Raw genomic sequence first — 16,554 nt, 5'->3', positions numbered from 1 at the left:
GGGGTGGTCTGGTGTGTCAGTATACAGTAGTAACAGTGGTATCAGCCTAATAGTAATTTGTAAGGGAGTGAGCAAGCACATGAGATATGTTGTTCTTCAGATCTGATCAGCTTAATTGAATTCTACTACCCTATGTTTTCAAGTTCTGTTGGATAGTCCTGATGCCAATAATTGAGTATCTGCAGAAAACTGGTATGTCAGTAATTTAATTACGAGAGTCATGAGGTGCCAGTTTTCTGTAAATGTAGATGTTTGGTGCCACTGCCAGGCACATTGTTTTTGGACAATTTGGGGAGTTGTTCCAAATCATGGTCTCATCCTGCTCTTCTAGCCCAAAGTACTTTCTCATGAGCACACTTCCTCAAAGTTGTGACAAATGAAAGAACAAGCATCAGCAAATGGTCAGTTATTTAGTCTGAAATGCTGATCAAATTTAGAGGGTGATTATACTCTAAAAAGGGATTGTGTAAAGATTTTTTTTCCCCTTAAAATGAAGAAAAATGGGGCTCTATATTGTGTCTCAATATTCCCAATTAAATAATCTCCATTTCAAATTTCAGGTAAAAGATGTTTGGTAGGTAGAAAATCACGCTAATTTAGCTTGTGGCTCTGAGAGTCCAACTGATTTCTTTCCATGCCTCATAATCTCGTCAGTAATAGAGGTCCTGTGTGTCAAATTAGGCAACTTCGTCAATTCTGTTTTTGTCAGTTCTAGTCTTTGTTGCACCAAGTGTCAATGCCTTTGACATCAGTGGGTTTGGACAGGTGGTTTACCTGTTGGAATTTAGTAAGCAATTCCCTTAATGATAAGATGAAATGGAACCCAATTTACTTAAGCTTAGCTGTGTTGTTGCCTCAGAATTAATAGGAATGAAGAGCAATAACAAATGATTTTTGGTCACTAAAATACGTAGGGATGGATCTGTTGTGCAAGAATTGTGGTTTTAGAGTAGACCCGCATTGAAGTCTGGGAGTGTTGTCTTAGATACCCCATCCACTTTGCAGGTATTGATCCCGCTAGTCAAGGAGTAATATATTGAGAATAGATTTTTTTTTTTTTTTTTTTGCAAGTTGGGCTGGACCGTCCGTAGAGAAGGCTCTTGAGAGAGAAACCAAGTCTAGTGAGATGGGTGGAGCTGAACTTTGTGACCTTATTGTTGATTTCTTAGTGAATAAAGCCAGTTCCTAGGAATCGGGTGAGGTGTTGGATTTTTGCGTAGTGTGTGGATTGTATTTGTAGAGTGGGTTGCTCCTGCACATTTTCCCTTTCTAATTTGACGATGGCCTTAAAGGAGCGCCGCTGGAAAGACCTCAGACCTCCTATAAGCTAGGTCTTAGAGCCCTAATGGGAAACAGAATCTATGTGAAAGTATGCTGCAGTGTAATTGGTGGCCAAATAACATGCTAAAGTGGACCACTCTGCGCTCCACTCAGTTTTGTGGAACATAGGCTAGATGTACTTGCATTTTTTGGTCTCTGCTCAAATCACTGCTTGAGTCAAAAGTGACAATGAATTTAACGCTCATTCTAATTCATAGATTTTTAAGGCCAGAGGGAACAATTATGATCAGCTGGTCTGACCTCCTAGATAATACAAATGTGATGGGTTAGACGCCGCCCATCTGGGATGCCACCTGATGTACTGGGATTTCACTAAGCCTGCCTGCTTCATTAGCCTGGGCTCCCTCTCCCTGTTTTTCTGATTTAGGCTCTCTGGCCTTTGGCAGCACACACACACACACACGCACACAGGTAGGGATGCACCAGCTGTAGACTCGCACAGAGTCTACAAACAGCTTTCTATGAGAAAACTCAGCTAGGAACTTACCCAGCACTCAAGTGCAGCTCCCTTCTGGAAAGTACACCCAAAATAATACTGTCTTATGCTGTAGAGAAATCTATACAATGTGAGCTCATAAATTCGCCCCCTCTCTCAATATGGAAGAAGTTAGGCACAACTTCTTGCCTCCCCAGTAATAAATTGCACAAACTGGGTTTAATAATAAACAAAAACAAGTGTATTAACTATAAAAGGCATATTTTAAATGATTGTAAGGGATAGCAAACAGAACAAAGCAGATTACCAAGCAAATAAAACAAAACACATGTACTAAGCTTAAGATCTTAGAGACTGGTTTCAAGAAATAATTTCTCACCCTAAGCGTTGTTTTAGGCAAGTTGCAGAGTCTCTGTAGCTTAGAGTTCCAGTTATTTCTCTTTATAGAGTAGACTCCTGTCTTAGTCTGGACTCAGCCCTTGCCTTTCCCACAGCTCAGTTCCTTTGTCTCTTCAGGTACTTTCAGCAGTCTTTCTTCTTGGGCAGGAAGGCGATGGAGAAGAGTCCTGTTTGCCTTTCTCCCCAGCCTTAAATAAGATTTACATAAGGTGGGAATCTTTTAGTGGAAAATTACTAGAAGTCCACGATGGTGTTTAGTACCAGGTGACAGGAGCACCTGGCCTACTAGTGTCACAGCTATGTCCCAGGACACCTCTCAGGAAGGAGAGAGATTAGTAAGTTCAAAGTTCTTATTGTTTGTTCCTAATGGCGCATCAAGGCTGATGGCCTGTTGTCTGGTGGGTGTTTCCTGTTGTCTGGTGGGCGTTTCCCAGATACAGAAGTGATACATGCATGCAGATTGGATAATCGCATTCAGTAAATTATAACCTTTCCAATGATACCTTACAAGACCCATCTTGCGTAAAATAAATCTGTTATGCCATATCCGTAACATAACTATATTTCCATAAAGAATATGGGGTATAATGTCACAACAGGCTATATAACCTCACCCAATAATTTCTGCATTGAGCCCATAATTTCTATTGAGCTACAGTGCTTTTAAAAGACACTCAGCCTTGATTTAAAACCTTCAGGTGACGAAGAATTCGCTATGTCCCTAGTTAAGGTGTGTCAATGGTTAATTACTCTTATTGTTAAAATCTGTGGCTTATTTCAAGTCTGAATTTGTCTAGCTTCAGCTTCAAACCATTTGACCTCATTATTCCTTTTTTCTGTTAGGAAAATTATCCCATAGGAGGATAATTCCTGACTTGAGTACAAGGCTGTTTTTTTTCTTTGTCAGAATATCATGCATGGCTAATTCAAATACCTTACAGAAGTCTAAATATATGATGTCAACACAATTATCTTTATCAAACAAACTTGTAATCCATTGAAAAAACATCATCAGGTTTGTTTAACAAAGATCCATTTTCTGTAAACTCATGTTGATTGGCATTAATTATGCTACCGTACTTTTAATTCTTTACTGACTGAGTCCCATGTAAGCCTTTCTATGATTTTGCCTGAATCTGTGTCAGGCTAACCAGACTCATAAGAAATGAAATGAGGTCACGATCGCTGGTTGTTTTGTTGTCACTTGTTACTATTTAGTGTTTATGCACTTTGCAAAACCGTTATATGAAATGGTGCAACTCAACACAAGTGTTGATCGTTTCGAGAGAGAAGGCCATGCAGGGAAAGATAATCGGGAATGAGATGAAATGCTGACAGAGCTGTGTGTGCCATTTGTGTAGTACTTGATTGAGGCCAGCATCCAGTCCAGTCACCATCCTGAGCACTGAAATCCGTGCGGTGACATTTCAACAATACTGAATACATCTTGAGACTAATGGCTTGATTCTGCAGTCTTTACACAAGTTCCTGAATCAGGGCCCAGAACAGGAACACAAAATGGTATGTGTAATTCTCCTCTTGATTCTGTAATGAAGACAAGTGATGTTAACATGATCCTTTTTAATCCCATCACGAAGACTACATATCTGTTTTTCTTAGATATTTTGCAGAAGATTAGCAAGTGTGATCAAGTGCTTTGCTGCTGGTGAAATGACTAGCTTTCTTCTCAGATTAGGGGTTTCAGGAATACATTTTGCATGCTACATATAATGAATATTTAACCAATCTATCAGCTATCTTTCCAACAACAGGCCAAGTTCTGATTCCAGTTATGCTAGTATAAACTTGGAATAACTTCATTTTGCTGATGCGATTATTCCTGATTTACACTATTGTAACTCAGAGCAGGATTTAGCATTGTGTTTCTACTTATTACGAATAATTCTCTATTTGTCTTCCCTTACGATTAGGAACATTTCATACAAACATTGAGATACTTTCAACCAATCAGATAAAGAAGGTTGCGGGGGTGTGCGCTCGCATGCCTATGCACTTTAAATTAATTTATGTGCTCTTAACTCTAATGTAAAGTTCTCTGTCTGCAAAGTGGTTAACTTTAGATTTATATTTAAGTCTGCCTGGTAATCAAAATATGAAGGATCAGATTGTGTCTGACTCTTGTGTGCATATGCATGGGAGGAAATCTATCCTGTGTGGTCGGTTGGTTGGGGTGTGTGTGTGTGTGTATTATATAAAAGAGCTGGCTGTGCCTTTGGGAGACCCAAGAATGGCTCTTTCCTTGTGCTGTTAAGTACAAATTAACCAATAGGGGGAAGGATGGGAATGAGTCTTACATTCCAGTCTATGAAGCTGTGCTGCCAAGAGCAGGTAGCTTCACCCTACAAAAGGGCAAGCGGCTCACTCCCCCATGTACTAGGGAGCTCAGGTAGGGATTCTAAGCACAACCGTTTCTGCAATACGCTGTTCTGCCCCAAACGCTGATCAGTAGCTCAATGTCACAAAAAGGCATCCATTGACATCAAGTCTGCTTTGTGTCAGGCCCTAAATTGCAAATACGGCTGAATTAATGTTACTGTGAAATCACTGGGTTTTTTGTGTCTTGAGTTTTGGAACCTTAATGTGGCATTAATACATTTTTCCCCCTATAATTATATTTGTACAAGGGACGGGACTTGCGGAGTCTGAAATCTTGCTAACCTCCGGGACTTCTCCTGTAATTAAACCCGTGTTTCCTCTCTGGGTGATTCCATTAAAATGAATGGTTTTATACCCCTAATGAAAGCCTGTGCTATAATCGTGGATTTGTATGTAAGAGCCAGTAATGAGAAAATTTGCTTTGACTAACTTCATCCTCATTCAAACACTGTGGGTGCAAAAGTTCAGCTGCCACATAGAAGGTTATCAGATTCAAGTTCTGCTGAGAAGAGATGGTGAGAAAAGGAGCTGAGGGACGAAAAGAAAATAGGTGCAGTAAATAACATATAGTCCACCCATTTGAGCTAGCCTAACTCCTTGGGGTGGAGGGAGCCTTACTACATAGTATAGGATTCTCTTTAAGTACAATCTATCCTCCTCCCCCTGCTGTTGTGAGTCTCTCTATTGTATGTATGTACTTTTCCTCTGCTTAGCATGGAGGTGAGATGCTGTCACTTCCACTCCCACGTTCCATATGTGTGTTTATGAGGGTCTTTTGCTAATGGAGAAACCAAGCACTCTCCTGTGTGTGTTGGCTCAGGGATTGGTGGGGGGGCATTGCAACAGTCTTCTATGGGAACTGTTGAATTTTACCACACAATGAGTGTGGGGAAAATCAATTTGCCTTTCAGTTATTGATGGACTGTCTCAGTCTTCAAATTCCACCAAGTATTTCCATGTACTCTCCAATAGCTCAACCAAAGCTGAAGGTGTTTCCTTGAGACTTTCCCCACCACCCAATGGATTGCCTCTGGGCTGGTACATCTTTGGTATCCAACAAACCCTGTCAGTTTTATAGTAGAAAGGTGGTTCTTCCATAGGCAAACCAGCACTCTTCCTCCCTCACTCGCTTGTAGTCATCCAAAGCAAAGTAGGTACAGAAGCTCAAATATTCAAAAGTTGTCGAATTTTGGTGGTCCCAACTTGAGGCACATAAGGCCTGATTTTCAGAGGTGCTGAGCAATTTCAGCTTTCATTGACTTCAGTTAGAGTTGTGGCATAGTCCACACTTCTGGAAATCAGTCTCAAGTTGGGACCACCAAAACCAGAGGGCAATCATGACAGTTAAAGACTGGGAGTTTGGCTGCTAACTTAAGTAACTGCTTGTTCAGATTTCTTTGTAGAGCCCTCTCGGATGATCGGTTAACCATACTGATCTGCTCATAATGTCAGCTCAATAAATAGTTATCATTTGTTAAAGACCTTGTAGGTTTGTGGTGGTTTTTTTTTCCCCGCAAAAAGTCCAACTGAGCAAAATTCTTCCTACTTTTTATCTGACATTCTGTTTATTTCTCTTTTATTTTATAGATAATTGTGATGATGCACTACTATCCTCATTGCCTCTAACAGCCTTTGACAGCTCCTCTGAGCTCTTCAGCATTCAGAGTCCCAGCTTCGCCAAGCTCAACAGACGGGATGGTAAGGTCACCTGGGTGAAATGCCCACCACAGTTTTTATTACAGCTTTAGTGACTAATTCATTTGGGTAGAAGCTTGTGCAGTGTTTAGGGCCAGCTTGCCTGCCTGGAATCATCTCTTACAATCTGAGGTGAATTATTAGTTGAAAGTAACTCATTAATGTTTGGGGAAAGCCTCAGATTCAGTGGAAATTTACTGCAGATGCTTAGGGCCACTCAAGTGGACGTTCAGATAGACTGCTTTAGTTTCTTTTGCTTTCTACTGTAGGTCCTGTTGTCCCAGGACAAAGTAGCCTGTTGAATCTGCTGCATGGTTCCCAAATCCAGTTGTCCAGTATCAGTCCTCTTTCTCTTCTTGTCATTGCGCCTAGGAACCATAGTCATAGGTCAGGACCCCAGTTTATTAGGCTTAAAAGTTCCACTGGAAATTCCAGTGGAGAACAACAGCTTCACAGGTCATTGCCCTGCAGGGGAGGCCTTCATTTCCGCTCTCCACCCTGAAGCATGGAAGGGGAAGTGAGGATTGTCCTGAGGTATAGCTAGTAGGTTTAAACACAGTGGGAATCCACAAGGACCAAACTCCACGCTATCAGGGAGAAGCAGGCTACCTCTCTGACTAACCCTAACCCTAATCTTCTGCAGTTCTCCAGATTTGTACTTGCTATATGGGTTAGCATTGCCCTGAGTCACATTCTGTGGTGTGGCTTCCCCCCTGCTGTCTGCTGCCCTTAGACTAAAGCCCCTTGACTTGGTCTCGGTTCCAATTTTCAGGGGGTTAGTCTTTTAAGACAGGAAACCTTTATGGAAAAGAAATAAGGTTCATTTTTCTTTCTTAGAAATCTCAGGCTTGCTATTTTTGTCCTATACCAAGCCATGTTTATCTGCCTCTCTTCAGAGTAGCTTTACAAGGACGCCTATTTGGATGCACTCTACTAGCTGCTATAAAAGGTTTTTGCAGTATATACAGATGTTCAGAGATTGGAGAGGTATTAAATCGGGGTGCAATATCTCAACTTTTACTCAATGAGAGTGCGTCTCAATAAACAGCTGGAAAGGAAGTTGTGGCAGTTGCCCAACATACAGAAGGTTGAAGAATCCACTCAGCTAAAAGACAGACGTCAGTCTGGCAAGAAACCTTAAGTGTTGGATCTTGTTTCCCTACTGTCTAGCCTCTCTGGGCACAGCACTGACCTTTCAGGCTCCCCAGTACGTAAACACACCCCTCTGCCAACTCTCCCCCCCTCAAAAGTGTGACAATTCTGGTTTAAAGTTTTCCATCAGGGGCATGCAGTAGCTGTGAAATAGGACGGAGACACACACATTGTTCGGTCTATCATTTTAATGCTCTTTTACTTACAAAACAATAAAACATCCTAAACGCAATGTCCCTCTCTTGCTTCCCCTTCCCTTGGGAAGTCATTTGTGTTGCATCAGGCGGGGTCCTCCACCCCTTTGTCTACACTGCCCCTTCAGCACCCTCTCTCATCTTAATCTGGTGCAAAATGGGTCTCTCACCAGCTCCTCCCGGGAGTTCTTTTATAGACTCCTGCTGGGATCACCTGTTCTTTTGTTTTGCCTTATGGTGCAGTAACTCATCGCTGAACATTGTAGTTATGTTCCTGGAAAACGGTACTTTAAGTGAAACGATGTTAAGCACATCTAATTTCCCCATAAGAATTAATATAAATGGGGAGGGGGTTAGGTTCCAAGGAAATTTTTTTTGCCACACAAAAGACATTTTATACACACGCACGCACTCTATAAGTTTTAAAGAATTTAATACTGTACATAGCAATGATGATTGTGAAGCTTGGTTGTGGTGGTGGAGTCAGAGGGTGGGATGTTCCCCAGGGAATGCCTTGCTGCTAAATGATGATCTGGCACTTGACTGAGCCCTCAAAGGTTAACACGTTGTTGTTAATGTAGCCTCACACTCTACAAGGCAGCACAAATGGAGGAAGGAGACACAATAGATGCGTGACAGTGGCTGCAAACATTTCCTGCGGAAACGGAACGTGATGATGAACCCATGCTATCCCACGGGAGCACACCACTCCTTCTACTTTCCAAAGTGCCAATGGAGGGTGGGCGGGTGTGTGTGTGTGAGACAGAGACAGGCATTGCCCCTTTAAGTACGCCGACCACACTCTAAGTACATTGCCTTTTTAAGTAGACTAGCAAGTTGAGACAGCAGCTGCTGCCAGCAAGCTCCCTCCATCCTGAGACCTATTTCCCACCCCCTCCCCCCAACCCCGCTCTGTGGAGATGCGGTGCAGGAGCAGGGGAGGGGGACACACTGACAGCAGCAGCACTCTTTCCCCCTCCCCAGCAAGCAGGAGGCTCCCGGGAGCAGCTCCAAGGCAGAGGGCAGGAGCAGCACATGGCAGTGGGGGGAGGGACAGCTGAACTGCCCGGCAATTGATAGCCTGCTGGGCGGGTGCCACACAGGGAACTTAGGGGAGCTGATGTGGGGCTGCCGGCCCACCCTGGTTCCAAGCCCCCATCCGCTAACTCCAACGAGCTGCTCTTCCTGCAAGCAGTGGGCAAAGCAGGCTGTTGCCAAACGTTATAACAAAGCATTGCGCAACTTTAAACTAGCATGTCCCCTAATAGATCAGGGACGTAACAACAAAACAACGTTAACTGGGACGACATTAAGTGAGGAGTTACTGTAATTCTCCATTACTCCAATCCCCGCCCCTTCAGACAAGGGGAGGGAGCGTCCCCTCTCAGGTGTAGAAAACCTAGTGTCCCAAAGTGTTTTACTTTGAATATTGCAGAGGAGTTGTGACCGTGTTGGTCCCTGGATACGAGAGAGACCAGTGGGTGAGGCAATATCTTTCCTTGAGACAACTTTTTCACATGATCATTGAGTGCTGATCCTTCGCCACGGTCTCTGACCTGGCAAAGACATAACACAGCCCTGCTAACTCATGGGGGGTCCACATACATATAGACTGAATGTGACACCGTAATTTCATGACACAATTTCATAACATCCACAATTCAGACGTGGTGCAGACGCAACCCCAGTTCCACACAAGGGATGTGGAGGGAGAGGAGGCCCTACCTCCACATCCCTCCCCAACTCACCATCTAGAGTAGCTGGCCAGGCACTCTGGGGAATAAGATACTCTGTGAAATGGGATGAAGTAGTTCATTCCTCCTCCAGAGTGAGGGGCCAGCAGGGGAAGGATTGTGCTTCTCTGTGCCGCAATTGATTCTGAGTCTGCCCCAGTGTGGTGTAGCTGCACCCTTGTCATTACTTGGGGGGGATTTAAAGTTATGGTAATGATATTGAAAAGAAACCAGCTTAAATGTGATTGTTAGCTGAGGCAGGAAATGTAGCTCTGTTAAAAAAAATACATGATGCTGAATATTTGGAGGCATCAGTTCAGCTCTAATTAGACCTACAGTGTAACATCATGAAAACCACCCTCCTCGTAGGTACCGTTCTTGGTGATAGCAAAAGAGTAGAGGATGTGAAATTCACTCTTGACTCAAAGTCCTGATCAGGGCCTATGAAAAAAACAAATCATATTTTTGAAAGCTTACATGGGGCTTATGTTGTTGTTAGTCCATGAGGTGTGATCCCTGCACAGGGGTAAATTTCACCTGAATGAAGAACATAGAGGCTGGGAGCTGCCCTTGGTTATATCTGTACTCTTTGACTGACTTCCACAGAATTGTACGTGTGTAACGGAGAGCAAAATTTAGCAGAGACTAAACTACATTCCTGTCCCAGGGCTGAGGAGCTTGTTCCACCAGTGCCCATAAACTGTACCGTGGGGATTATTTACAAAGATAATATTACCCCAGGTACTGCATCACGATTTCCTAAATCCTTTGGGCCAGATCCAAAGCTGAGGTAGATATAGGTGTACCTCCACAGCTGAGGTAAGTAGAGGTGTACTCCATTGTAATCCATAAAGTTGCACTTATTTATACTGACCAATGATCTGTGTCCTTATATTTAGGATCCAACTATTTGTTCCTAGAAAATAACTATAGGTAAAGGTTGAGTTTGTGATGGTGACCATTGAAACTATCTCTCAACAAAAAAACCACAGGACTTCAGTTTCTAGAGCTTTCAAGAAACATGCATTTATTTAAAAATATTCCCCCCTTTGGATAAATACATGCAATATAAAGGATTAAATATAATTCTATCTATCACACTACAGTTCTTGTAAAAATAAGCATATACTGTGCATTTCAGAATAACTACAGGTATTCAGAGTAGCAAGGAACAGTGTTGCAATTTGCACATGTATTTAATAGCAGCTTGATTAATATATTTTACTACAAAGAGGCATGCAACATATGGAAACAAAGTGTGACCCAGATCTACATTAGTAGAAAGCTTGTAAAATTATCAGCTTGGAGTTGTAATAGACAACAATAAATTGAAGGCTGTTGAATAAATAGTGAAAGGCTATTGTTAAAAAGACTTGCAGAACTGAAATGTTACAGTAAAAATCCCTGGATAAAATGGCTTTTTTTGTGATGGGGCTCAATCCAGATGTTAGTTTGAGTGAAGGGGCTCAATCCAAATACTGCTAAAGCTATGTTGGAGCTACTAAAGTAGTCAATATAATTCTGATCCATATAATTCTGGTAAATCTGATTTCTGGAACGGATTTACCAAATGGAATTTTTGTTTACCATAAACAAATAAATAGATGAAAAAGGACTAATTGCTATAATAAGACTAGGCTTCTTCAGAGCCCCATAAACTCTCAGCCTGGAGCTCTCGATGTAGATAATTGTAGCTTAGAAGAAATATCTTTTTTTGTCAAATGTGATTTGTTTTATGGCAGGTGTTTTGATCTGGGCATTTAAAGTACGGCTGTGCGGCAGGGAAGCACTTACTTTCAGCAGGAAGTCCAAGAGTTTGCAGCACAATATAAAGCTCGCTGAGCTTCTTGCAAGATGCTCAAGATGAAGGGCAAGCATTTGTGTTACTTTATATTAATAAAACACCGTAATGAGTACAGACATCCTAAGCAGCTCCATGTAAAATTAAAAAAACAAAACCAAAACACACTGATCGCAGAACACTGGGGTTTTTTAAGTGCCGTTTTCACAACAATTAATTTTTTACTGTTTGTACGTTTTGCTGTATTAGTTCTTTTCAGTTTATTTTTGGGACTCCAGCCTGGGAACCATATGATCCTACAGCCGGTGTCTCTCTAGCATTATAATTTGTTGCCATGGAGAACATGAGCTCATGTATCAGGCTCCTTTGGCACAGAAGCCGATGAGAGACCCTTTTCCCCTAGTCCTTTCTGCCCACCTCCAACTTGCTATGAATGATAGAGAAATAATGCTGGAGCTGTGCAGAAACAAGAAGCAGATCGGCATATTCTGTTTTTTCTCCAACATGTGCACAGAACTCCCATCAAAGCCAATGGGAGTTGGGCAGGAGGAGTGGGGGACGAATATCCTTCTTAGTTGTGATGCTGTAAACTGCTAAGCCCATGGAAAGTTCATTAATCATCTCATCCTTCTCATTTTAATATGGGAGACATGGTGATCTCATGCATATTTTACCACTTTAGAGAACGCCATCAAAGAATGTCTAAATAGACAGGGTGTAATAAATGCCACATTCTGTCTAGTTTATAATTACCCGGCACTGTTAATAAAAGAGATTCATCTAAAATACGCCTGCAGCAGAGTTTCCAGAGGAGTTTTAACCCCCCTCTACTCATATTTCATCCCCCACGTTGCAGCGTGTGCTGTACACTCTACTTACATTTTCTTGTGCATAACTGCTGGCATATGCTCCCTGGAGTGTATGTGTCACAAGAGAGTGGCAGACCAGATGGCAGAAGAGGAAGTGCCACACTCCAAATGTGTCTATGAATGATATATTTCAATACGCAGGAGGGGGGAGAATCCCCGGTGAATAATGTGGGGAATAGAAATGTACATGCATAGCCTTTCTGGCAGTGCTTGGCAATCTGTCTTCAGGCCACTCACTTAAATAGATGCTGCTTGTGTTCAGGAAGAGAGAAAATATTTACCTTGGAAACCCCTGCACCACCTGGTATATATTTGGGCTGCCTGAACCTTGGGTCCAGCCCTGCAGAAGAAAGCAGGTGCTGTGAGCCTGTCTATTCCTTAACTTGAGCAGGTGAGTGGGGAGAGGCAGGGAAATGCTTTGGGTCTGCCCCAGTGCAGGGGCGCTGTAATTTGCTATTGCTACAGGTGAATAGCAAATTCCTACCTGCCTGGAACAAGGAGGAAGCCTTGAGGGAATTCCTTGTCTGAGGCGCTGTGCTTTCTGGGGCAGCTCTGAGGATGGTGAGTGGAGTAGGTGTTGGTGTGTCAAGAAGTGGGGGTGTAGCAGCAAAGACCATTTTGGAAAGCAGGGTTCTAGATTGCATGGGTCAGGACAGAGTGACCGGCTGGAGCTGCGGGACTGCTCTCGTGGCTGTGTTTTTTACAAACTGGTCAGCGATGCCAAAGTCTTGAGGATGTCATCCCTTCCAGAAGTAGTGCTGGGCTGGGAGGTTGCAGCTCCCTAGTGCTGTGTTTGTGAGCTATCTTGTTGCTGCTTGAGTGCTTGTAAAGAATAGACCAGCAGGCTGAGCTGAGCTGAATGCTGAGTGTGTAAGTGTGTGTAAGGAAGTAAGCCTGTATATGCATCTAATAAAAGTAAGCAAGAGAGCAGATAAGCATCAGTGTGCATGTCTCAGTCAGAGGAATATATACACTTCTTTTTCCATATACTCACTGGAATGCGGGAAGATGCTCCTCTTTCAAATAAACTGGTTAGTCTCTAAGGTGCCACAAGTACTCCTTTTCTCTTTCAGAGAGATGGCTGAATTCGGTTATCAGCCACTGTCACCTTTTATGAGCTCAGCATTTTCCTGGGATGATCATATTGGTAACATTTTCAGCTCCTGATTGTGCAGTGTGCTAATGCACATGTAGCAGGGTTGTAATTGTTCCTCAAATGTATGGTTGTATTGCTCTTGTCTTCATGGCCGGAAATCCTCAGAACATCTTCAGAGTTAGTTTTCCCTCTTTTTTTTATTCAGTCCATTTTCTTAGATACCCTTTTAGTTCCATGAGCATTTAATAGGAGTTGAAATTGTTTCTGTTGGGTCCATATGAAAGTCTTTCAGCTCTTAAAATAGTCTTCATGAAATTGAAATGATGAGTAAAGCGTCTTTAAAGTTAAATGGTCATCAAAGAAGATAGTCTTTTCTTCTTGCCATCCTTGGAGAGTTTCTTCTTGTCTTTCAAGTTTGCTAAGGAATTGCTTCAGCATTGCCGGATAGCAAATTAATTTCCAATTAATATAAATATTGTTATACTCAAGTTGCTTCTTTTATTAGTAACTGGTGACAACATCAAATTACCTTTCTATATTCGTACCTAAAACATCTTACTGCTCATATAACAATGAACAGTAAGTTATATGAACAGTAAGTTATATGAACGGCTTGCATTCAGATACCAAATATTTGTGAATGAGCATGTGAGTGGAAGCTTGTACCATCCTGACAACAATGCCTTTATGAGTAAATGAGTTAAAAAAACCGAATACCTTCTGTAAAACATTTCTAACCATAAACACACTCATTAAAGTGTAAAGAATGAAGACTATCCAGTGTTTGTTTATAAAGAAATCCATTCCAGTAAGGATATTTCTAGAATTTTTTGTTGGGGCTTAAAAGTGAAGGTTTTTCTTTTTCCTAAGAGTCCAATTTTTATGGTTTAGTTTATAGCTTTGCTAACACATGCATAAGCATCAATCCACTTTGGAATATCCTGAATAAAGAACATCCTCACATTTTTACACAACCAGATCTCTTTGTAATACATCTTACTAAATTTGGTGGGGTTGTTTTTTTTTGTGTTTTTTAGATAAAGATCATGTCTATACCAAACTGTTATATTATAGAAGGGGGCAGTGTCTTGTTCTTTGAGAAGGCCCTCTTGTTGGTTGGTTGAATTTTGACCAAATTATCTCTACTTTTACAAGCTACCATTTGTAGTATATTTACAATTTGCAATTAAAGACAGCAATTAAGTATTCTATACAAGATACAAATCACAGTAGCTAACTCCTTTATGTGCATCTTTCAAATCTTGCTATAAAAGAAAATAGAAGAGAATGTTAAAACAAAACAGGAACTATAAAGCTGCATCCCAGAATCTGTACAAATACACGCCGCAATAATAAATGCGGCAATAAATGCGTTTTATGACTAAGAAGATGTAATCCTCTTTTTTGATGCTTGGTGACTGTCACTGGTTGAGAGAAAGCAGAAATTGCCTAGGAATTTCCTTAATTAATGTGAACTTTCCATTTAATTAAATAAGCAACCAAAACCATAAACACATGAGCTATTATATTTGCCAAGCATCCTATATATGGAAATAATTGTAAGTGTACCTTAAATTTCAGTAATGTTGGGGCAAGCTTGTAATAAACTAAAATTATAAGATTAAATTAGTTTTATTAATAACCATTTGGGTGCCAATGTTGAACTCCTATGCCACCTTTCTCTGATCTCTCCTAGGAGCTGGTGGTTGGTCCCCATTGGAATCTAATCCGCAACAATGGCTTCAGATTGATCTGGGAGACAGAGTTGAGATTACAGCAGTTGCCACCCAAGGCAGGTATGGAAGCTCTGACTGGATAACAAGCTACATTCTAATGTTCAGCGATACAGGACGCAACTGGAAACAGTACAGACAAGAAGACAGCATCTGGGTATGTCTAAGCTTTTTTTTCCAGATCAGTTGTTACAACTGAATTTGGCAAATTTCAGTCAGACTTGGCCCCTGATGTTTAGCTTAAGACTAGTTTGGGGTTTGGGCAAACAGTTTTTTCTTTATTTTAACAAGTTCCTACTTTGGAATAGATTTGGAAGCAGAATGGTTTAGCGGTGAGACTGGGGACTCCAACACACAATGACTATTCTAATCCCCATTAGACCACTGATTCTCTGTATCATGTTGCATTACGGACTGAGAGCTAGATTGTGCTTCAGGCTACGTGAACGCTCAGGGAAGTGAGAATCTTCCTTATGCTTTTGTGCATGGTGGACTTTGCAATTGGGCTATGTTGGGGTAATTAAACCAGCTTAGAGGCTATTAGTTGAATGAAGTAAAATCTCATCAGAAACGCCGATACGGAGTAAAATATTGTCTGGAAAAGTAGAAAGGACTTTGCAAAAATCCTTCCCGTCATATATGAATTCTTGTCTAAACTATTATATATGTTTTTCCTCTACTTGCTCTACCATTCACCATGGGATCAGTGTCCTACATAGTACTACAATGTGTGCTGATGCTCAGTAAAATATACTCTGAAAATAAAGGATAAGATTCAGCTATGTGATGAGTGAACTTCAAAAGTTCAGATACACACCTCAGCTTCTTTGGAACATTTTACTGAAGGAACCATCTTGTAAATTTCACAAGAGCAGGTTATTCCATGAAATTTCCAGAATTTGGTGATTACAGATGAGCAGGGCTGCAGTAGAAATAGTGTTATGTCTGTATTTCACTTCCACTTCTGGATAAAGCCAGGAAATATAGAAGCATGCACAATATTAAAAGAAAGGGAACGGTTACCCAATTCTCATTTGCACTCTTTCACTTTGTGACTTGGAGAAAGTTATTTATGCTCTCTGTGCTTACAGTTAGAAAACTTATAAACAAAAGATGGGCTTAAAATGTAAAATTTAGGCCTGATTCTCCTCTCACAATTACATAAATCAAGAAGACTCCATTCAAATCAGTTAAACCACTCCTTTTCAAGTGGAGTGATATAAGTGCAGGGACCATTTGCAAAATTCAGGCTTTTGATCTATGTTTGGACTTTGAACACTGAAAGATTTGGGTCCGGTGTTTGGACCATCTTAAGTTTCTCCAAGAATCCAAAATTATTCAATGTTTCCTGACCTCCTACTGCAGGTTCGGTATTTTATAAAGGGTTATTTTTCATAAGTGTAAATTAATTTGCATTTCAAGAAATGATTTTTTTTTCAAAACATGATTTGTTAGGACTGAACTGGCCTCCTTTTCAAAAACTTAGAACCAGTTTTTCCTTTAGTAAAGTTTTCTTCTAAAAGAGGAACTTAAGACAGCTGGTAAAATTTACAGTAGCAAATCTTCATGCCCTAAGGATCCAATTTAGAGAGTTTCTGATCTGGCACTGAGTCTTGCGTACCACAATAAGAATATGCCCAGCAGGCATTTAGCAGTAGATCAGGATTTATGAAGGAGCTGAACTTTCTCACGTTACTAAATAATCGGG

At 41.2% G+C, this 16,554-nt stretch overlaps 1 protein-coding gene across 2 annotated transcripts in view; it reads left to right on the top strand.

Moving 5' to 3' along the window:
• Positions 1-16,554, top strand: part of CNTNAP5 (contactin associated protein family member 5) — a 424,927-nt gene that overhangs the window by 109,513 nt on the left and 298,860 nt on the right. For both annotated transcript variants that reach the window (XM_043525185.1, XM_037912460.2), the window contains exons 2-3: positions 6,161-6,271; positions 14,810-15,003. In XM_043525185.1, coding sequence (XP_043381120.1) covers positions 6,161-6,271; positions 14,810-15,003 — 305 coding nt within the window. The remainder of the gene's footprint in view (positions 1-6,160; positions 6,272-14,809; positions 15,004-16,554) is intronic.

This window comes from Chelonia mydas, chromosome 11 (assembly GCF_015237465.2).
Source record: "Chelonia mydas isolate rCheMyd1 chromosome 11, rCheMyd1.pri.v2, whole genome shotgun sequence".
In the NCBI taxonomy this organism is placed as follows: domain Eukaryota; kingdom Metazoa; phylum Chordata; order Testudines; family Cheloniidae; genus Chelonia; species Chelonia mydas.
The sequence above is the reverse complement of the archived record's forward strand: the minus strand, read 5'-3'. Positions and strand labels throughout refer to the sequence as shown.